Source organism: Cololabis saira, chromosome 10, assembly GCF_033807715.1.
Source record: "Cololabis saira isolate AMF1-May2022 chromosome 10, fColSai1.1, whole genome shotgun sequence".
Lineage (NCBI taxonomy): Eukaryota > Metazoa > Chordata > Actinopteri > Beloniformes > Belonidae > Cololabis > Cololabis saira.
Genome location: NC_084596.1, coordinates 26,469,144 through 26,493,399, shown reverse-complemented (window position 1 = coordinate 26,493,399; position 24,256 = coordinate 26,469,144). Strand labels below are relative to the sequence as shown.

Genomic DNA, 24,256 nt, shown 5'->3' with positions numbered 1-24,256 from the left:
TAAAAGTACAATAATGCACACACTTCAACACAGCCCGGCATGAATGTGGCTCCTTCTATCATTCAGTCTTGCAGTGGGGGCTTGTCAATAGGGGGCGCTAGGGCGCCGCCCCCCATTACACAGTGGGAAATTTTTTTTTTTTTTAAATATATATATATATATATATGTATAGACACAGTACACATAAATTACGTAATTAAAAGTAATAATCACATCTGTGCACTCATAAAATGTGTCTGACTTAATTTCAAGCCTTCCCATCCCATACTGGGTTTATTCAGAGTTGTTTTTTGTGCAGACCGAAATACATAGGTTTCAATGGCGAGGGGTGCCAGCCAAATGAGTGTGTATTGCATGTTCTTAAACTTTTCTTCCATGTGACTTCATGCTGGTCTCTAATTGGTTACTCAAAGACTCTCCTCCGGGCGCAGCTCTCTGCGCCCGTGGCCAATCAGCGTGTTTTCTGTCATTCTTTTCTGTCATCTTTTTCTGACAGGCTTATTTTCCTTGATCTTCACAGGATTGTACTGCAGTGTGGAAATGCTAACAATCGGTGTTTGAAGGAATGTTTTCACTTCCTTGAAATGAGTCCCTGAGACTAAGAGTAAATGTTGCTTTTGGCCAAATCTGTGCCCTGGTAACAAGGTGTTCACCACTTTTTTTGGCCCTGGCACTGATAAAAATGGCAAAAACTTACTTCTGCTTAGTCGGTCTTGCAATGAGATGTCCCAAATTACTTTCTGAGGTAACTATAGTAACATATAATGTCAACATTTCTTTTGTACAAAATGTCCTTTCTTTATACTAACATTTAAGCAACTGAGTTTTGGACCACTGGTAATTATAAGCAGCAAACTATCACTGATTAAAAGAGCCGATATGCCTCTCACAGTAACAAACTATTCTTCTCCTCCTCTTCTAACTTACATTATTATTAACTTATGTAGCAGGAGATAGATAGATAGATAGATAGATAGATAGATAGATAGATAGATAGATAGATAGATGGATAGATGGATAGATAGATAGATAGATAGATAGATAGATAGATAGATAGATAGATAGATAGATAGATAGATAGATAGATAGATAGATAGATAGATAGATAGATAGATAGATATAGGGTTAAAACATCTGCTTATGTTTATGAATTAACATACCAGCTTAAGCCTAGGGGAGAAAAATGGCATTTGAAATACAGTGCTTATATATGTCAAGGGTGTACCCCTGGAATAGGCTCCAGTCTCAATAGGAAAAAAGTAGTTGTGGAAAGATGGATGGATGGATGGATGGATGGATACAAACATAACCTCATAAATCACCACTGTGTTTTACATGGTGGCTGAGAAACCTAGTTCCCTTGGCTGAGAAACATCCATCCCCATCCATCCATCCATCCATCCATCCATCCATCCATCCATCCATCCATCCATCCATCCATCCATCCATCCATCCAACCATCCATCCATCCATCCATCCATCCATCCATCCATCCATCCATCCATCCATCCATCCATCCATGCACATTTTTTATACCCACCTCATCCTGTTCAGCATCATAGGAGCCTATCTCGGTGGAGTAAATGCTGAAAAATACACAAAGATGGAGGATACTGTACTAATACCCTTTTCCACATGAGTCATGAAAAGCATAAGAGTACCTTATCACATGAATAGCATCTATTGTGCTTTATGTGTCATTAAATCTACATGTATAGTATTATTAGGGCCCTGGAAGTAAACCATTAAGAGAAATGCTACCACCACTATTTAAATCAATGCCACATGTTATAAAAAGTTAAAACGTCAGTCATGTTAAAGCCGAGTTGGTTGGCAGACAAAGTGATACCACCACTGAGTGTCCAAGCTCTGGTTTACTCTTCTGATGAATAACACATGAGATAGGTTTTCATGTTCTGTCCTTTGTGTGCTTTCTGGGCTTCAGAGGAGCAGCAGCAGAATAGCTTTTGTCCCTCTAGTCAAGAATATAGGTTCATACTTTGTAACCAGAAAACTTTGTGTGGAGGCTGTCGGTCAGCTTCAGCCTACAGCTGTTCTCTGCGTTTTCTTAAAAGTTAGTTTATTGTCCTCTTGTGTGTGTGTGTGTGTCTGTGTGTCTGTGAACACCTGCAGGCTTATCTCCCGTATACAGGCTCACATAAAGTCGATGCCATTGAGGAGAAGTTTTTTTCTATTTGGCGCAGTTTGTATTGCAGAGCTTTCACAATGGGAACATCATCATCTCCAGTCAATATGTTCCTGCTGCTCCCTTAAACCAGGAGTCGGGAGCCGAATGAGGTGCGGAGCTCTGGAGGGAGTGGGGGGGCGGGCTGTACCCCCAAGCTGGCAGTTGAGCTCTGAGATGATGTTCAGTTTGGAGCTCACGTGGAGCAGAACTGGGATGGGGTAGATAATGATTGTTTGGTGGAGTGGAGGCAGAGAGAAGGGGGAAGTGCTATTGAGTGATTCACTATTCTGCAGCTGGCAGCCCATCAAATGGAAACCCACCAAAGACAAGAGAGCAGAACTGCGATGATTGATGTTACTCCCCTCAACAAATTGGCTGCTGCATCATGGGAATACATAGTATTTATTACTGGATTGTTTGGGAAGAAATTTTTGCACCACTGACATTATTCCGTTTTGTGTAAAGACATACATATCACACCGTATCACCTTGCCCAAGGGCCGCTTGTCTGTCTTCCTGTCTCTCCCCCTCCCCTCATCTGTCCGTGTTTCCTTCAGCTGGATTTATTTGTCTTACTGGTATGTCTTTATTCCAGTGTAGATGTGAACTCATGGCTTTTATATTTAAAGGAGCCGTCTGTAAGAAATGGCCAAAATTGGTACTGCAGTCACTTTCAAAATATTGTTGAGCGGCGTGTACCCTCCCCCTCCTCCCCCCGACCAGATGTTGCCAGGTAGGCTGCAGAATGCAGCAGGAATGTAGGCTGCCATGGCTGCGATAATTAGAGCCGAGCTGGCAACCCGGATGCTGAAACAATACTGACTTCGTGATTGGGAGGTAGGTGGAGGGTGGAGCTTCAGGCCAAAACAAAAAATGACAACATAAACATCAGTTGAGGGCTGCAACTCCTCTTTTTAAACTGGAATATCCTGGCTTGAGTGCTGTTGTCAGTGACATAAGTATTTGAAATGAACATGATTTTTAAATGTCTGTTGACATATCGGGGTCATTTTATGATTCGTTTTATTATTGCTCTTACATACAGCTCCTTTAACAGATGGAATAACAATTTAAAAGTTATAACATTTGAAAAAATAATAATTTGAACACTTCGTCTGCAGTTTTTACACAAGGGATTCTTTAACACCTTTATTTTTTAATCCTTTATGACCAGAAGTTTCCCGTTTTCCTGCTACAGCTTGAGAAAACAGACATATTTACTTTGTTGAAACTGTACAATAATCATAGATTGCATCCATTTGAGGTCTCTCAACTCTCAAAACAATTCAACCCTTCATCCTCCTGTAGCTGTATGAGCGGCCCCATTAACAGTGTGTAAAAACTGGTATTCTGAGTAAATTGTTCCTGGGAGGAAAGCATAGGGAAGAAGGGATACACAACCCTGGTGGAAATGCAGTATTTAGTGACCCAGCTTGGTGTGTGGTGTGTAATGCTGATCTGAGCTGAATAGAAGATGCAGCTAATGGCCCAGGTAAGTGGTTCAGTGTTGATTGTTGTGAAGGCTGCAGCGCTCTGGCAGCATCCCTCACACAGTCCTAAGGAGCCCAGCTGCAGGAATGCAAATGGCTGTCAGCAGCACCCTGTTCTGCCTGACATTCCCTCAGTGACCTGACTTCCTGCGCTGTGACTGCAGAGATGTTGTGTTCATGGTCTTTACTTGAGAAAGCAGGGCAGTGTGTCAGGGTTTCAGTTAGAAATGGCCCACACCAGCACACACACCAACTCACTCACATGCATACTATAGACACACTCCAACTAAATGCATAGAGAGATGCTGACTGTGGAGTTACTGTCAGTAAGAGCTGAGGTGTGTCTCTTTTATGACTTTGCCATTTCTCATCGTCTCTCTCTGCATTCATATCACTGCATGCTCTCTAACTCGAACCCTCAGTCCGCTGCCTCTCTGTAACCATGAAAACGCACAAGTTGTCGCGGGTGGAGAAACTGTGGAAGGTGAGTGTTACATTTTTCAGGTACATGTGTACCCCTTGTTTGTACTTACATAATGAATAAAGACAAACTGCTTTTGTAATATTTTTTTTCTTTTTAATTGTACTTTTTATAAGCCTGTTTTCAAGAACTCGAAGGATATGTTACAAGAAAGTTGCGACTGTTGTAGGAGGATGTGTCAGTGCCATTTATTTCGTTAAAAAGAATCTGATGATTTAATAAGCATTAAGATGACAGTTGACGTTGCAGTTGTTGACACTGGGGGTGTTTGCAGCAAAATCATAGTTGTTATATATGAAAACTTGTCAGGTATTAAATTTATGCACCAAACTTTCTGTTTCTAAGCACTCATAACTTAATTGTATAAGATTTTCTTTTTCTTGACAGTCTTATTTTGCATTGAATCCAGCAATGAATACCTTACCGACTAATGAGCTAAATCAGCCTGGATATCACAGCTTCTTCACTCCTGTCATGCTTTATCAGCTTTTTTGCTGAGGCTTTAACAAATGTAATGACTTCCGCTTGGTTCAAGTGTTGTTTATATAATAATTGAGGTTAAATTATAAAATTTGTCTACAATGTACGATGCTGAAGTGCTGAATTACAAACCCTCTGGATTAGTGATTTGTGTTTGGCTGGAACCCAAAACGTGTTGTGCTTGCGAAGAAAAATTGAGGAATGCTTTTATGTGATGTAAGCAGAAGCTACCTCAACTGTGAGGTGGATGCCAGCAGGGGTTCTTACATTATTTAACAATCCATTGTCACTGTGTTTAATCAGAAGTAGAAATAAGGATCTAGTTGATGCAGTGTTACAACAAAGTCTCTTTGTCGCTTCTTGTTATTGCAGTTAATCCCCACAATAATACCTGCCACATGTCAGCGCAACAACACCCAGCTTTAAGTATGTTATGATGCTGTAACAATCACATTTAGATTTTATTTAGCCCAGATTAAGTTCCCATTTTGACATCAGTCTAAGAAGCTTCAATAACCTCCTTTGTGTTTAAACTCCAGGTACAGAGAGGTTGAAGTACTTAAAACTACCATGTAACTGTTGGACCAGGGCCAAAGGGAGTTGGGGTGTCCCTTGTTTCTGCCACACAGTGTTGGGTGTGGCCGCTCATGTATCAAAGCTATCTCTGTCAGTGTTGCGTTTATGTTTGGCTTGTATGTGATGACATGGTTCAGTGATAACAGGACAAATTTGATTTGGCGATTACTTTCTTTAGCTTTTAGTGTTAGTGTTACCACCAGCAACAGGATTTCACATATGGAACACGAACCTGACTACATATATAATTGTGTTGGTGGTAAAAAAAAGATATTAATATATTTTTCATTAAAAAAATGGCTCCTTTTACATAACTGTCAAAAATGTATTCTTGTTCTGCCTCTTGCTTGATCGCTCTCCTGTTTTTTCTTCCTGTTTCTTCAGTAGTATATCGTTCTTCTTATGCTGACTGTACACTAGAAGACTTATAAAACACTTTAGACAGACTTTCAAAAGACTAATGTATAACTTCCTCTCACATATAATCACCATTAAGAGTTTTAGGTCACAGATTTAACGTTGACGATCTTATTGGTTTACCATTTATGCAACTACAACCAGATTCATTTGCGAATCAAAGAATCAAGCAATAATGTTCCTTATTAGTTGCTGACACAAAAAAAATGAAATAAAACAACTCAGTTTACATGTGACAAGATCAAGACTTGCGATTATGTTCTAACATGTTAGTTTTTTTTGGGAGATGCATGGAGTAAGGGGGGAAGGAGTCCGGAGCTAGTTTTCAGTGTTTTATTTCAAACATGAAAAGATGTGACATCTTCTAGTAATCCCTTACCCCCCCTTTAAATAAGAATTAACTGTCCTTGGTAAGATAATTAAAGTAAAATGAACTTGTTTTGCTTTGAGGTGAATTTGTGGAGTTCTCACCAATGCAAGTAAATGTAGCACTAAATGCAGACCGAAAAAATGTCAGGAAATGTTAATGGAAACACAAACAGCTTAATCAAAGGTGCTGTAAAGCAGCTGAAATCCACAAGCTAATGCAGGAAGTGGGTGGTGGGACGCGCATCTGGCACTGAACAAAGAGAACAAAGAGGTGCTGAGGAACATGACGCAGGTGTGCAGTCACAAAAGACCTGCTGTGCATCTAGAACAGGACAACCTCAACGAAACAAGAAAGCAACATATACAAAATAAAGCAGAAAAGCAAAGTTAAGACTCAGATCACAGGAGTAACATGGACTGTGTTTGCATGCAGTCCAATATCATCAGAAAGTACTGCCACTCATCCTTTCTTTAGTATAGAAAAACTCACGGTGTGAAATTTATTTAAATTCTACATTTTAAACAGAGGTGACTTAATTGTAACAGATGAAAATTATTTTCCGTCTAGGGTAAAATCAGCAATACCATCATGAAAAAGACTAACTTTGAAGCTCTAGGGGGAATGTTTCACTTGATGCTATCAGCATCACACAGGGAGCTTTTGACTTGGGCAGCAGCAAACACTACTATCCTTGAAGCCCAAGCCTCAGATGTGCACTTGATTTCATATGATTTAAAGTATTAAAACCGCATCTAAATACTAATCAAGTTTGACCTTGGTAGAGATTATGGTGTACAAGCTGTCATAATATTTTCATGTATGTTCTAAGGGTGCTCCTGCTACCATCTTTCTCTCTGTTGTAACTCGTATCTTATAGAACCGTTGGCATTTTCAAGTGACATCAAAAAAAGCATTAAATAGTCAGAGTAAAGCATAAAAAATGTGTATAATTTAGTACAGTGCAGAAAAATATGTTATGAATAAACCCAACAAACATCTGTAATGTAATAATCATAATAGGTCTTTGATGTTTCAGGGCATATGAACCTAAAACGATAAAGGCAGAATATAACAAGCGAGCTATCAGATACATAGTTAGATGGCCTGGTTGACTGGTTCAAACATCATGCAATTTCTTGTGACAGAGACGACTTTGTTCACCTTAAATGCTTACTTTGCTCCATAATGTAGTTGAGAGTTTAGCCTAAAAATCCTGAGCTAAAGTGTCCTGTTTTGTTTCTTCACACCACAATTCAGAACAACATGTTCCTCAGTCTTTTAACATGTTTAACCATTTTCAATTTTTTTTTTCTACATGCATAAACTTTTTCCATGCAAACCATTTTCATGGGCTTTACGTTGACTTTAAGGAACATCGCTGCAGGTCCTCCAGGACTGGTGATGTCGCCATTCAGCTGGTTCCCATTTTTCAATATTTCATTGATTATCCACAGATTTGGTGCAGATACTTTTCCCTGTAACCCTCTGAACCCCTGTTTCTAGTGTTTCTAATTATTTATAAATAATATATGAACAGATTTCTCATGCATATTTAAAATAAATAGAAATTAAAAATGAATAAAAATGCTTTTATTTAGTTAGTTTAGTTTTATTTAGTTTACTTAGCCCCGATGAGTCCATCTATCCCTGCTGCCCAGACTTTTGATTGAGCCATATATATATATGTGTGTGTGTGTGTGTGTGTGTGTGTGTGTGTGTGCGTGTGTGTGAGAGTGTGGCTGGGGATTAACATAACTCGGGGATTAACATAACACACCCATGTGTGAAAATCCCACATGGGTCTCTAAATGGTAATTATGAGACGGAGAGAATAATTAAACATCAACTATACTGGAAATGTTTCTATAAACAGCAAGGTCTTCTGAAATGCGGAGGTGCCCGAAGAGAAAAACCTTTTGAAACAATAAATGAATAATGATGAAGCAGTATTCATGCAAATGCTTAAAATGTTGTTTTAATAACTCTCATTTGTACCTCCACAGCTCTATTCTTTATAAGAATATTATAGCATTAATATAATAATCATCCTATATTGAGACTTCCTATTGTTACCTTCTGGCAAACTGAGTCAAATTTCTTACACCTTCATAACATTTTTTTTTTTTAATAATTTGAAACTCCTTGATAATATGAATACGTTTCCTGTGTTACTCATTCGTTATCATTTTTATCAACGGTGCGCTTTTTATTTCCAGAATAATCTGCAAAAAAACAGGCTCATTCTCACAACCCTCTTGCAAGCCGTTGAGGAGCACACAAAAAGTTCATGATGCTCATAAGTCTGCTTTACGAGGACTGGTGGTTCAGCAGATAAAGCTCTGTAAATGCATGCTGACTCGCCCTGCTTGTCACTTTTTTATATAGGCAATCTTGCCCATGCACTATTCTTAATTAACATTGAATTATTCCCTTATTGATATAATTTTCTCACTTTCCTGTTTTATTATCTGACCCCTACATTTTATTTGATCTAGGCACATCTGTATGTCCAGTATTTCAGATTACATTCGCTTCAAGGTCAGGAAAGATGTTGAGATGTTTTTTTCAAACTTTGAGCTGAATCGGAAAAAAATAAAAAATAAAATAAAAAAGAAATCTGCATAGGCTATTAGGCTATTATTATAGGCTTGTTAATTGTTAGCTAAGGAGCTGCTGGAGCTTTAAATCCTTGCACTATATGTTACATATTTAATTTCTGTGCAATTAGAGCAAAGACATCTTTTAAATCATCGAATGTCGGACATTTTATATGTCATCATAAATATTTTGGCTTGTGTGTTTATTACATACAGTTTAACTGTTCAACTCATTTATACAGTGCCAGTTCTTAACAAAAATGTAATTTTAAAATACTTAACAATCATGATAATATATTGATAAATCCCTAGGCAATTGGCTTAAGTTCACACAAACACTTATCTGTCAAGAGATTAGTGGTTTAGGGGTTTGATCCATTTTGTTGGCTGCTCTGAATAGCAAATGTATCATTTTAATATAAACATTAAATCCAACAACGTTCGTCCAAATGTGCTCATGTAAACAGCACGATGTGGAAACAACTGGAAGCCAACTTTAAAAGTTAGCAGTAACTTCAAAATGACAAAAATGGAGCTCCAGGGTTGAGCTTTTGTTCCAGATTTTATGAGTTGGATTGAAACTGGTTCTCAAAATTGGTATTACTTCTCAAGGTGTGTGACTTGGCCACATGAACACAGGACAATCTTTTGGAGTTTTAACTTCTTTCCAGAGAGTTAGATGAACCTGTTACCTCATGCTGAGACATGCATATTGCTGCGTGTATAGATAGACCATCATCCATACACAACTGTTGTCACTGTGAACAGCTGCAAAAAGAGCATAATGTGCAACTTCTATTATTGTATCCCCATTTTGATGCTGAGGTTTGTTAGAACAGTACTGCACTGTTTGTATTTTTCAATGTTTAAAGACATTACATGTTTTATACATGTAAACTTATATCAGAAACTCTCCGTCTATGTTCCTGTCTCTTTAGGCCTGCTTATGAATGGCTCTGTCTGCTTTAATTGAGCAGATGATTGACTAGTAATGGCATCATATGAGCTGCAATATGCTGCTGTTTCTTTTCTTTCTTTTTTCCACTTTTGTTTATAATGTGTACCTATAATTGCTACTAGTTATCGTGAAAAGGAGCGCTAGGAGAGGTAGTTCAGGAGCACTGTCTTTTGTGGAAGAACATAATTACCCCCTGACTGAGCTTGACATCTCTGTGTTTATTAAAGGAGCACAAAGAAAAGAAGCTACATAACGCACCAAAGTTAGACGCCACTTCTTTTTGACACAGCATACATGCCGGGGCTGAGGCCTCAAGAGCCCAGGCCTACTCAAATCCCTGCTGTTAATGTTGCAGATGTTCTTAGTTAATTGATAGAGATGTCTTTCCTTTGAGCCACTGAACAATATTCCTGACTTTACAGTACAGCTTCGCAAATTCTGTCCTGTAAATACTGTACACACAAAGAGCTTTTAAGATAATGTATCTTATTATTATCTCTTCATCCATGGCCTGTATTATCCTGTAATTATAAGGGTATGTAGTGTGGGTTCTTTGGACCTTATCTGGGGGGCACAGAGTTCTGCATTCCTAAAGGAGACTGAGCAGCTTTAAGGTGAAATCAGAGGTTCAATCTAATGCAATACTGGGTGAAAAATACTAAACATATGGTCATCCTATAATTGGACTGCAGAGACGGACAGTAAAAGATAAATAAGCACCACCACGTGGGCCTACATTACAGGTAACCTAGTGCACAACTGTTTCCCTCACAGCTGATTTCCCCAGAGATGCATGTTTTCCAGGGAGAGTCCCATTTTAGTCCCTTAGGCAACTGTTTTTGCCAGAGAGCAATCTGCATAGTTTTTTTTATTTCTATTTGAGTTTGGAGGCAGTTACTTCAAAGTGCTTCGTGCTCTGTTGTTTAGATGTGGTCACCTTTTTTTCTCTCAGAAAACCTTGGGTTGAAAGTTATGCTGTTGCTTTTTTTAGTTCACAGTGGGAAATATTTTCTGTCGCTGTATCTGGAATATATCAAAATGATTTGATAGGGAATTAGCAGTACAGCAAACTGCATCAAATAAACAGCTACAGTCATGCGCCTGCATCAGTCTCAGGAGGTGGAAAGACTGGTGCAAGACTGCTGTAGGAATCTATCATATAGATAAATCTTGACTAATGCAAAGCTGCCAACATTTCATAACCCTGCATAATAACAAGGCGCGATGAGGCTCTGCAAAAATCATGTTCAAAAGGCAGCCCACTTCAAGAACAGCATTCTTTTGACAGATCATTTTTAAGATTATCATGTACCAAAATGACAAGAATAAATTAGTAGGAAGGCTTTGGCCTAAGAAAACATCACCTATAAAAAAAACGTACAGGCACTGTGATGGTGTGAGTATGCCTGACTTCCAATAGTGCTAGCTCGCTATAGTTTATTGATGATGTGAGAGAAGACAGAAACACCTGGAGGAATACTAAAAAACACACTTTACACTAGAAGGTTTTAGTATCTAATATTCAGTTCAATGCAACAAAGTTGATTTTACAGAGCATTAAAGATAAACAACCACCAAAAACAAACAGTAGAATAACATTGACATTTTAGCAGGTAAAGGGAAGAGAAATGTTTTACAAAAATAAGTCTTATGAACAACATAACCTGCAGGAGAGGCTTGTAAAATATCACAAAAGTAGAAACTAAATCTTTGAAGAAGACCAAAGATTTCATTCTTGACTAAAGTAAATCATTTTCAAGGTATTTTATCTTTGTTTTCACTAACATTCCTAATGTAAACGAAACCCATGATAAAAAAGTGTCCCACGTTTTAAAGAGCATGAATTCCTAAGCCCTTCCTTTTTTAAAGCGGATGAGTATACCATGAAATTAAAGGGAGATGACACCTCAAGGCAATATTCTTTACAGGATGTAACTGGGACATGAAAATGTTTAGGTAAAGAGCAAAAGTGATCACATACTAGTAATGCCAGTGTCCAAATCTCTTGGCTGAATTAAGTTTCAAGCAGTCATCAAATAAAAATGAGAACCTCGTGTAATAACTACCACTCAGTCATAATTAAACTCCATACATATTATATGACAACATTCATTTCATGCTCATACATTTTTTGCTTTAAAAGTGTGTAATGTATAAAACTCCAAAGACTTAAACAGTAAATCATGTGAACCAAATGTGTTGGTGTAACTTAACTAGTAAGCTGAACTGCAGGGGAGTCTTCCCAGAAGTATTGATGAGGGTCAAAGACTCGGGTTCAGAGCCTAGATAATTATACAAAGTTAATGTGTTTTTTCATTGTGTGTGACTTTGCATGTGTGCATGTCCAGTCAATCCCAGACAATACAATGGTAGATTAATTGTTTCCCCTGGAAAGTCCTCTCTTGGTAAAAGACCAATAATGAGTCTGATTAAAGACTTCAGTGCTTTTTAATTACTCCTCTGTAATGCCAAAACAGTGAGAAACTGCCTCTGCATGCCGTCTGATTAACTTCTCTGCCTTTCATCACTATGGAGACATGTTTCCTCTGGGCCAAACGGACGACCTCAATATGAAGTGCTGCCCACGCTGCGTCTCCATGCTTAACCTGTGATTTGCAGCTGCAGCACAGCAGAGAGAGACCGAGATGCAAACAGTTACACTCAACACCGAGGGAGGCAGCTTTTCTACCTGTCACACCGCTGTAGGAGTCATGACAGGCCAGAGGGCGAAGGGTGATGTGACTGATGGCTGAGTTGACCATCCTGACAGCAGGCAGCATGGTGGGGTGGGAACAGCTCTTAAATCAGCAGCCCTCACTGATTGATGGAGTTTTACAGCCAATATGCATTATAAACAACTGATGTAATCCACACTGTTATATTTTAATGCATAGTTTAAATTCAGGTTTCATTTACAGTGGGTGCCAAGAGGTCACCTTGTCTTTGCGCCACAAAGTTTCACTGTCATTAAAGTTCAAAAACTCTCCACAAGATCCCTGACATGCATACATACTCTTCTTTACATAAAACAGTAAGATATTTGACATAAACCATATACTGCAATATCAAGGCTTCACTCTCTTGGTGATATTGTTAAAAATTGAATAAGTATTTATGCTTAACTTTTGTAGATATTTAGAAAGCAGGCCATGTCTTTATCCGTCTCATTTTCTCTTCAGTCCAGCCCCATACATCTGCTTATATTCAGGTTAGGCTGTCTCAAGGCTGTCAGCAAACACTGGAAAAAGTCTATCACATCACTCCCATTTGTGCATTTTGACACTTGCTCCTCTGAAGTTTTAATATTGATTTTGCTTGTAAGCATTAGCATTATTAGACTCTCGTACTCAAATGCTGATATGTAAAAGCAATATATAAACTGGAGTGGATCCTAATCCTTCAGCACTTATCTCTGTTTGTTTTCTACACTCTATTTGTTTTATCAGTGAAGACCAGGTTCTTTCAGTACATGTCTCTCAGCCTAAATCAGGAGTCTCCTTTAATTCATTCTGTACATAACGTTCTCTGAAATTATTTTGCTAGATCTCAATATATTTGTCATCTTCTTTGGCCTTTGTTTATTTTTTCTAATTAGTTTACTCTTAAGTTTACCTGAATGGCAGTTTTATGTTATTTAAACCTATTAATAAGGACCATTTCTTTTTTACATTGCATATGGTATAAGTAAGACCCCTTTTTTGATGCATAACATTATACAAAAACATATCGATCCAACATCTGATTAGTTTTCATATTCTTATTTTTAATATACTTTGTTGAAAGGAGGTGCAAAGGTGGCACAACTTGAGTCTAACAGGCAGTAAAAAAGGGAAAGGAAATATGCATATATTGTTGAGACTCTCCAGTTGTTTGCATTTATGCAGTGTTATGCAAGATAACTAAATGTGCATAATAACAATCATTGCGTAGCAAGTGCTGTTTTGTATGCAGGGTGCATAGGGGTGGCTGTCGCTCAGGGGTTTGATTGGTGGTCCTTCAATTGGAGGCTCAAATGGCAACGTTTCCATGGCCAAGACATCAAATCCCACATTGCCGTGGTTGTTTTTTTCATTGTAAAGACGTATAATTTCTGTTACTGGGTAGTAATGTAGGAAACATATAACATCTATCCCAGAGTTGGCTTAGTATGTCTCTGAAATGGTTTTTACTACATGTGAAATCACAATCTGCAAGGTAGTGTTCGTTGAAAAGATGCTTTAAAAGATGCTTTTCTTTTGTACTGCATTAGTCGGCACCCCCCTACCACCACAGATCTCACCTTCTCCCTTCATTACCATAGCAGTATTGTGCTGTCTGTATGCTAGTGGAAAAAAGCCATCAGACAGGCATTTATGTAAACACTGAGGATAATGGTTTTCTGCCTGGCATTGTTAGTGAGTGGCCTCTTCAGTCTTTCTGCTCTGTTGTTTGGCCTGTGGAGCTGCACGCAGTTGATAATGATCAGTTTTCCTAACTGATGCAGCTTTTGTCAGGTATGCTCTTTCTCTCCTCTCTTTTCTCAACTTTTTCAGACTGATGAAATATGACTCAGGGCAGATTTGGTCAGGGAATCCTACAATCCCCACCCTGCATACCCCTTCATAATACTGCAAGACCTAACTGACCTTGAAGTTTTACTGTTATATAATCCTTTAACTTGTATCCATGTGTCTTTAATAAAGTAAAATCCTCCTCCAAGTAAAAATATAGACATAAAAGAAATTGTCTTCAGAGAAATATGGTTGTTATTGATTTATTTTTTGACAACATAAAAATGTTAGACAAGCAATGGTCACTGGGGGGAGCTAGCATGCAGTTGAAGACTTTAACGTTTATTGGTAATTACATAAGGGTCTAAATGTTGGTTCCCAGGGAAAACAAAATGAAAAAAAAGAAAGACAAAACAATGATGCCACCAATAACTCAAATAAAATGCATTATTTTTCTGCCACTTTTCTTTAAAAGGAGCTTTGGCACAAAAGATGTATTTATTTATTTATTGATTTATTTTGCACTGCCTGGAGATGCTGCCTCACATCACAACTCCAACATCATTTAATTAAATAGGAAAGAAAAACATGTCAGTTAGCTGATAAGTGAACTCATTTTATTTCATATAATGCTTTTTAAACATAATGAAAAATGCACTATGGAAGAAAAAAATCATCAAAAGTGTAAAACACTGAAATAAAACAGCATTTAGATATTTTTAGAAAAATTAACAAAACTTGGAATTAACCATGACTGTATGATTTTCAGGTGGTAATTTCACTCTTTGTACCCCTCACCTTCTCTTATTTATTAGAGCTCTGCTGCTCTCTTAAACCTTCTCCAAATCATTATTTCTTAAATTCTGTATTTATCTTATGAATTTTGCTCAGTTGGCTTTCACCTGCACACTAGGATTATCTGCACCTAATTTTAATGGGTGTGCTTCTCTGACCGTGACGTGAGATTTAAACCCATCGCCAAACGACTGTGGAAAGCATGTTAGAATGAGTGAAAGCACATGATAAAAAGAGTACAGAGACTGTCACACGTTGAGGATTTAACAGGCTTTCAGCTCGTGTCAGTGGAGCTGTCCACAGCAGTGGTGCTGAAACCAGTCTTGGCAGCGTGTTGATGATGTTCCCTCAGGCCATGTTTGGCGCTGTGCACTGAATGTTGTTTTGGTACGGCAGACTGCCAGTCAAATTTCCAATTGTTCCACAAAAATGTGTGTTTCATATGCATTTTAAACCTGTATCATTAACTTTATTGAACTGTTGCCTTTGTTGACTTTAATTGTACACGGCAGTATTTTCCATTTTAACAACTTTGAAGTCCTCACTGATACCAATGAGCAGGCATATAATCATGACCTCTGCCAGTGTTGTCATATGCTAAACATTATCCTTTGTGTTTGTGTTTCTGTCTTATGTGCAGTAATATCCTGACACTATACAGGGTAAACAAAAATAAAGGAGCAAAGTTAGTTAGTATCAGAGTCACAACCCAGCATGACACAAAGAGCTTTCATATATCAAAAAGATGCTCTTGTGGGGGGAACTGTTGACAGTGCTTCAGGTACGAGAACACAGAAAGTGATGCTGAAGCGGAAGCATCTAGGAAACACATACTCCACCAAGGGATGTAGTAAGCACAGACTGAGGAAATAATCCACATCAAAGAATTCTATCAGTGGCTAAAAAAGAAAGGACAGTTGTTATGCAGCACAACAACATACCCACAGTGACAGATCCACAGAGGTCTGCCAGTTCAGACAGAACCAGGGTGCACGCTGTGTACAGGTAGCACAGCTATAATATGTTTTGCATTACAACCAATGTGCACTTTTTTCCTTTACAGATTAAAGATACATTAACATATTTGTATTTACTTCGTTTCATCCGAATAACATAGATTCTGACACAACTATACGAGCAGAAGCCATCTCTCTCTCTGCAATAGGTGAGATGATTTCCCTGTAAAGGTGCTGCTTTGCATGTGCAACACGGGAATGTTTCCCTCATACTCATATCAAACGTATCCACCTCTGTGCCAGCGACTCACATCATGGACTTTCTTTCTTTCTTCCTTATCTGAGATTGTTCAGTTCTTCTCCCTCCAACACATGACTGGTTTTAAAGGCCAGGAGCGCTACAGAGACTGTGCATGACTTCTGAGGAAACATTTTCCATACCACAGGAGTGCTCTGTGTGTGTGTTTGTGTGTATACATGTGCGCACAGCACAAATAAGCAGACAAGCTGTGCTAACAAGACTGTGGATTGTGTGTGCGCAAAGAAACAACACACTCAGCGTACAAACTATGTTTTAGAACTATTTTTGCTCAGTGTGGGAGGAAGGTAACTGCTTCTCACCAGCCAGGCCAGCAGCAACTTTGTGCTTTATTGGCTAAGAATTCTGCACCACTATAGTATACTGAGGTGAAAATTACTTTTTATGGTATAGACACACTATGCAAATATTTTTTTTCCCATTATCTAAATGGCATCATAAAGACCATCAGTTGTGTATGTGTTGTAGCATTAGTAAAATAAAACTGCAAATTCCCAAAATAAAACGAACCACAGTGAACACTGAAAGTATTTTGTTCCTCTTGCATTGATTTCTGTTTCCATTTCCCTTGTAATGGACTTGCCAGTAATAAGTGCCCACACTGAGCTGATACAAACTGACAGCTCTCCACAGTATCTGTTGCTGTGAGCTCGGAGCTTGGTAGTGGGAATTGGAGTCTGATATAGCTAAATATAAGCCCACGTGGAAACAAAGAAAAGCAAAAACACTGAGACTTCCTTTTTATGGAAATGTATGTATGGAAGAAAGAAAAGGCAATGCAGATTTGGAAAGTCAGGCACCTCAGAAACTGCAGAAAAGTTCAGCATAGAGCTTTTTGTAGATAAAATGATTTTACTTCAATTTTTCTCTTTGCTTCCCTTTTTTATTTTATATTTTTTAAAGATAACGCTGCTATACAAATGAAACTATTTTCGAAGATGGCAAAACCTTGGCAGCATTGTGATTTGAAATTAGGTTTCACTGCTGAATGGATTTCCAAACCTCCAGTGGGGGAATGTAGACTCAAACTAACTGACTATCTCTCCAGTATTAAATGGCATAAATTCAAGACAGTAAATTAACAGATAAATAAATAAGTCGCATAGCTTTGAGCTGTGCAGACCATTCAGCTGTCAGTGATGACACTGAAAGGTACAGTGAACCTCCCACATCTCAGCGCTTCCCCGCTTTCAGCACATCAGCTGCTGAACTCTGCGTCGCCTGCACCCACACGGTCTCTTCATTATTTTAGCAAATCACAGTTTCTCCTTGAACACTTCTCGCGGCTCTCTCCTTCTCCCCATCTCTGCGCGTCTCGGGCTGCGCCGTCCCCCGCTTCATTATCCTGCACCTGCGGGCAGCGGACGTCTTCTCCCATTCCTCCCTTCTTGATTTTACCAGCATGACTTCTACAAAAGACCCGAACGGGCCGGGGAAAGTGTCTCAGCAGTGCGACCAGGTAGGTCCCCGAGCGAGCGGCGCAGCGAGCTGCGCACCTGCTCTACAGGCTGATTTATGGTCCCGCGTTACACCAACGGCGTAGGCTCTGCGTCGATTTAACGCGGAACCATAAATCAGCCTTTACGCTTTTGGCACATTTGCTGCGCTCGCCGTCTCTGTTTGACGGCATATAGACAGTGGTGGACAGTAACGGAGTAAATTTACTTGAGTATTGTACTTAAGTACATATCCAGAGGATTTGTACTTTACTTGAGTATTAGATTTCTTTGGTACTTATTACTCTTACTTGAATACATTTCCAAGACAAATATTTTTACTTTTACTCGAGTAAATTTCTAGGAAGGCTGAAAAGTACTCGTTACTTTCAGGTCTGCTCTTTTTTCTTCTGGAGGTTTTATATAACATTGTGGTTCTAAAAGCAGCACATCAGTGCAGCTGGTTTCAAAGAGTTAATTCTCAGAAACAAGAGTTAAAAGATCCTTAAATTAATTTAGAAAAAATATAGTAATTTACTGATGTGGAAAATAAGAAATTTACTCTTACTCTTACTCTTACTTTTACTTAAAGTAAATTTAAAAGCATTTACTTTTGGATACTTAAGTACCTTTAAAAGCAAGTACTTTTCTACTCTTACTCGAGTAATATTTTGACTGAGCTACTTTTACTTGTAACGGATTCAATTTTGACCAGTAGTATTTGTACTCTTACTCAAGTACTGGGGTCGAGTACTCTGTCCACCTCTGCATATAGATATATAGGAGTCCTCTAGACGCCAGAAGAGTTCGGCTGCAGAACCACTTTGGTTTATGTTGTATCACTTTTTTAGAATTGTTACACTTTCCAGTTTTCTGTCTGGAAGTGGATGGAGAGCTGCTGGTTTGAGGGTGTGCACCACTTCTATAACTTCAGCATGAATGTTTGATGAGGTCCTGCTATCACCTTAACCCACAAGTGTAGTTCTATACAAGCTGCTTAGTGTCGTGTTGTCTTGAACGACGTCAGTACAAAAACAACAGCAACAACAACAAAAAAGGGCTTCCCATTAGTGTTGAGAAAGGAACTGAGTGGAATACAAGAGTGAGGAGTGGGTGTTAATTGCTTTATACTGAAGGCTTATTGGTGGGATTGATGCACTTTATTATAGATGCATCTGGTATATATGCAGTACTCGAGTTGAGGGGGGATGAGGGGGGATGGCATCCCCCCTGAAATAAAAACGGTCAAAATCATCCCCCCTGTAAAACTGCCATCCCCTCTTTCCATCCCTTATGTCATTTCATCAATGAATGTGGTTTTACTGCTATTTCAACATTTAGTCATCACCAGAAGAATAACACCAGAAAAATAATTTATTTGACAATTTTCACCTGTTTCAAGTAAATTTTCACTTGAAATAAGTAGGAAAATCTGCCAGTGGGACAAGATTTATCTTCTTATTACAAGCAAAAAAATATTGTTCCACTGGCAGATTTTTCTACTTATTTCAAGTGAAAATATACTTGAAACAGGTGAAAATTGTTGTTTTTTCCAGTGATGAGTCTTGTTTTAAGTGTAATGAGATTTTTTTATTAAAATGAGACATTTTCACTAAAAATAAGACAAATATTCTTGTTAAGATTTTGAGTTTTTGAAGTGATCCATTTTACTTATCCTGTGAAGGACAGAGTCATATTGATAAGTTCAGAAAACTGTTTTTTATTGTTGTGTTTTGATGTATTTGATGTAAGCCCAGTGGATATTTAAAGCTTACAGAAGGCTGCATTTAACTGCTGCTATGTCATTCCTGCAGTATTTCTGCAGGTGTTTTGGTCAGTGCTATTATTTGTAATATATTATATTATTTGTAATCAGCACAAATTATCTCTCCCCATATGAGAAAATCCACCACCCCCCCTGATTTTTTTTTACAACTCGAGTACTGTATATATGAGTGTATATCACAACGTGAAGAAACAAACAAAAAACATGATCATTGTTCCGCATTCCTTGTCCACTAAGTAGTGGCGCACCTAATAGCGCCGTTCAAACGCCAAAAGCCACAGACTCGCTCATTTTCGTGACATCTGCTTGGGCTTTTTCTCCGTCTTGCATCCTTTCTGAAAGAATCAATGATTTATCTGCATATAACCCCCAAAGAAAGCAATGGACAGACATCACAGTGAGTGATGGAAGCAGAGAGGACAATAATAATAATACTCATGTGTTATTAGGGCTCTGATTTTTCACTCAACAGGCCTGAAATTTTCATTTAAATGGATTAAGTTGTGTCTTGCTTGTTGTTGCTTTACTGCCCCATTAGATCCATTAGAAAATGAGAGGAAGATTTCAAAAGAAATCCAAAACTTGCTCTGTTTGTAATATCAGAATGTTTCTATTCTCCAGAAAGACAGATGTCACCACAATGTGTGTGGGGATACCTTGCTGTGTTCAGGACTGCAATAACCTATGATTAGTAATTGTAGTTTCTCTTTGAAAGGCTGTAGTTTGAAGAAAACTTTGAATGCATTTTATTCTGGCTCCAGATGCTGCACGTGGTTGCATGGCAACCCTGACTGCCACTCAGAGCTCCTCACCATGGCAACACCTAAGGGCCACTCAGTATTACTAGCTGATCAGAAGCTTTTCCCTTAAATTATCTATTTGCTCAAATGTTGATAGAATCACATCAAACCTTAAAGCAGTTAGAAACAGACAGGGAGCAGATATTAACAACAATCCCACAACTAAAACGAACTTAAATTGACTTTAAAAAAATATGGCATGCATGCTGAAATAGAGTAAGAGCATCTTGACAATAAATCTAGTTGTGTCACAAGTATTGCTGATTGTTGGGATCTTGGCTCAACTGATAATCTAGGGGGTTTTCACAATATAATTATTATTCCATTATTACTTTAATTATTATATTTTATTATAACACATGGACATGATAAAATAAAGTTTGGGACAGTTTTATTTCCCTGCACAATTTTAGGAACCTCACCAGCACTACATTGTTTCATATGTAGCAAACCTTTGTTGAGTGCATGAGGATTTTTTTTTTTTTTTATCATGCCCTCAGTGCAGTCGGCAGCTTTGAATATTTTAAGTGTTGCGTGTTTACTTTTGCACCCTACTTATACATTTATGAAAGCGGAACTGCAGACTTGACGGCAGTACGGCAGATCTTTAACTATGTTTGGATCAAAAAAAGAAAGAAGAAGAAAAGGGAGCCATGAGTGTCTTTGAAGGTTGAGAGGAAATTGGATGTCTTGCAGAAAGTGAGATGCACACAGACTCATCTGCACATCAGTGTAACACACATAAAACACTGATATTCTTCTGCACAAGCAGCAAGCATTTCACCTTTGCTGAAAAGGAATGATGCATCTTTAATGTTTCCAAGTGATCTTCATATCTGACCAACCTCAGAAGCTTTCGTTTCTTTTTTTTTCTCATTATCCTTAGTTTGTTAAAACAACGCAATATCCTGTTAGATCATGAGTTTGTAAAACCGACTGAAGGATCAATGACACTATAGCTTCAGAATGTCCTAGCTGGTTTGTACTATCAGTTTCAGAGGCCTTCCTCTGTGTCAGCTCTTTAACAATGCAGAGACATAGAGAGAAAGACATCACTACAAAGGCAGTACAATACCGATACAGGAACATCTGAGATCTCAACCGTAATCTTTTCCAACAATCCTGCTGCTGAACGTGGCTGAGAATTTTAGCGCAATAACGCAGCATGTGCAGTTTTATTTACCATGTTTGGATTTTCAGAAGCTTTGAATTCAAATTGTCACCATTTGAAATTCTACTGCTTTTATTGTATTACAAAAAACCCTCAAATTGTTATGGATCATGATGCCTTGAAGGGTCACAGAAACTGCCGAAATATGGTGTTTTGTTACCACAGTTTGTTGTGTGTGATTACACATTCTTGATTAATGTACGCTGTGTTTTTCAAAATAAGCTCATTGTTGGTTTTCACATTATTCTGCACAAATCCCCACACGAACTAAGGGGAACAACAATGATGCCTACATCAAAAGATGAGAGCTTTTGTGAGATGAGTGACATTGGTACAAGAACAGTCTTCTCTGCTTAAACAAAATGCTGTCATTAACAATACTTTTGGTTTTTCACTCTTTTTTCATCCCAGCCTTCATGATGCTAGATCTGCACATAATTATGCTGAAAGCAAAATTAAGCTGTTATCATTCCTGTACCTTAGAGTGGATTTCATTTCCAGCATTCATTTTTAGGTCTATATTCAGTTTGAATTAGAAAGGTAGATGAAGAACAAGAAACACTATCAACCGATCTGTTCTCCAGTGATTCGACTTCAATCATATTGTTACATGCTGTGCTTCCTCTGATGATTAAAAGATACTGTGACAGTTTTGGCCAGAGGCAGCATGTAATTCGTATTCTCTGAGAAACACTTCTTTTCATTCATCTTCCCATTGTCCTGTTCATCCACCGATAGAAAACCATACAAAGCAAGGAGATGTGAGTAATGGTTTTCATTCACTGATTCCTGTTTTCAGGCAGAAAGAGTGTACAGTATATCATACATCCCATAGTGACTCTTATAGTAGTTGTTAAAGGGATTTTGACATGAAAAACACATTTTTCTTGATTTTTTGTGTTTTGTTGGGTGTCTTGACATCAATTACACCCAAAAAACAACAAACTTTTAACATTCAGTGTATTGTGTGCTTTCTGGGATTTTCCGCATAACTATGCAAAAACGGCGCATGTGGTTTGGTGGCGGATCGTTACGTAACGATCCGCTAAATCACCGCCCCCTCCACCCAGCTCCCTGTCTCCTCTCCGCTCCAGCGCACCATAAAGGCTGATTTATGGTTCCGCGTTACACCGACGCAGACCCTACGGCGTAGGCTCTGCGTCGATTTAACGCGGAACCATAAATGAGGCTTAACACGGAGCTGTTTAGAGCCTCTTTTGTTCTAATCACCGGAGGAAAACTGCTAAGAAGACCCGCGGCCACTGACTGGACTTAAGATAAGGGGACAGTGCTGCTTGCATGCCTTTATTTTTATGATTGTTTGCTGTGGTTCGCCCTCCTGCTTTTCCGTGCATGCTTCGCCTGTCGCTCTCGGCTTAACTCTCCGACGCCGCTGTGAGCGTATTGCTGGAGGAGGAGGAGGTTTGGAGGACGAGCGGAGCAATGATTGACAGGAAAGGGGGAAAGGAAGCATTTTTCACGGCGCAAAAAAACACTGTCATAAAAAGCCAGGAAAAGAGTACTAGAGTGAAGTTTTTCTTGTTACACTCTTTTAGACACATTTGAGGGATGTTGGCCAAGACTTTTAATAGTGTTAAAAGCATGTTAAAAATGATGTCACAATACCTTTAAGATTCTGGTTGGCTTCAAAAAATCCCACAGGCAATCAATTCTGTCCAAGTTTCTACAGTCATCTACTAAAAAAAAAAAAAGAAGTCTAAGAGTTCCTCTGGCAATAAAACTTGCAGTGCATGATGCTCCCCCCACCATGCTTGATAGTTAGTACAGGATTCATGTGGTCGAATGTTCCACGTACATCAGATTTTTGTAGCCACATAACTCAGTCATATACCTCCTGATTATAAACGTCTCCTCCAAAGGACTTTGTCTTCATCCATGTTGTCAGCTTCAAATTTCAGCTAAGCTCGATCTGATTTTGGAGAAGCTGTTTCTTTCATGGACAGGTGCTTCACAGTGGCAATGTAAACTCTGCTTAGATGGAGGACTATGATGCTGATGCTTCAGCAGCTTCCAGATTTTGCTTCCTTAGTTTTCCTGACCACTTTAGATTCAGCAGAGGAATGGTTTCTTCCAAACTCTGACAAAGCTGGCACACCTTCTCAATTACGTGTGGTGGTGACATTTGAATTGGAATTGTAGAGAAATGACTCCTAGAGAGATTTTTGAGTTGTTTAAATCTGAGTCTCTTCCTTTGATCTGTGTTGAGATCAACATAATTACTAACTTTTTCTTTAAATTCCATTAACTTTGTAATGACAGTCATGTCCATGTCTGGAACTGTGTTCACAACTCCCTCTTGTTCTGGTTTCGGATTTCTTTTCATTTCTTTTCAAGCTTTTCTCAGTTCTCTTGATTTTTGTTTTGTTTTCGTATGTATTTATATCCATATCCATGGTTGCTGTATTTCCTGTTTTTAGCTTGAAAGTCTGTTTCTTTGTGTATTTATTTCTGTTTGACTCCCCATGATTTCATTTCTCTTGACTGTTCACACTGGGCTCTTTTCATTCCTTTGTGAATATATTTTGCCTTGTCTTTTCACCTTTTCTCTGCAGTGTCCATCTGTTTTGCTACCCCCTCATGTCCTTGTGCCCTTTCTTATACTTTGTTATTTTTTCTAGTGCTTAGTTTATTTATCCTCTGGAATACTTACTCGTGCAGTGCTTTCTGCTGAAATAAAGGACCTTTGCTTGTTTTTCCTGTGTCTGGATCTCCTGCAGTTGGGCCCCCCCACATCATATCATAACACCTCTTTTCCGTGCGTGTGTTTGTGTATCAATGAGAGCAAAAATTAAAAAGAAACCGTTAACATATAATCTTTTTTATCGACCTTTTCCTTCAGCTTTTCACTTTGCTTAAATATTCATTCTGTGCAGGCTGGGTTGGATTTCTTCACCATCTGTTTTGTGCATAATTTCAAACAATAAG

General features: G+C 38.5%; 1 protein-coding gene across 4 annotated transcripts in view; it reads left to right on the top strand.

Annotated features, from left to right (window-relative positions):
• LOC133452733 (dipeptidyl aminopeptidase-like protein 6) overlaps positions 1–24,256 on the top strand; it is a 98,911-nt gene that overhangs the window by 25,211 nt on the left and 49,444 nt on the right. The window contains exon 1 of one of the 4 annotated variants that reach the window (XM_061732323.1): positions 17,322–17,576. The exons of the other annotated variants lie outside the window; for them this stretch is intronic. Within the exon in view, the coding sequence (XP_061588307.1) occupies positions 17,520–17,576 (57 nt within the window). The 5' untranslated portion in view covers positions 17,322–17,519. Of the gene's footprint in view, positions 1–17,321; positions 17,577–24,256 lie in introns of those variants that run through there. 4 annotated transcript variants of the gene reach the window in all.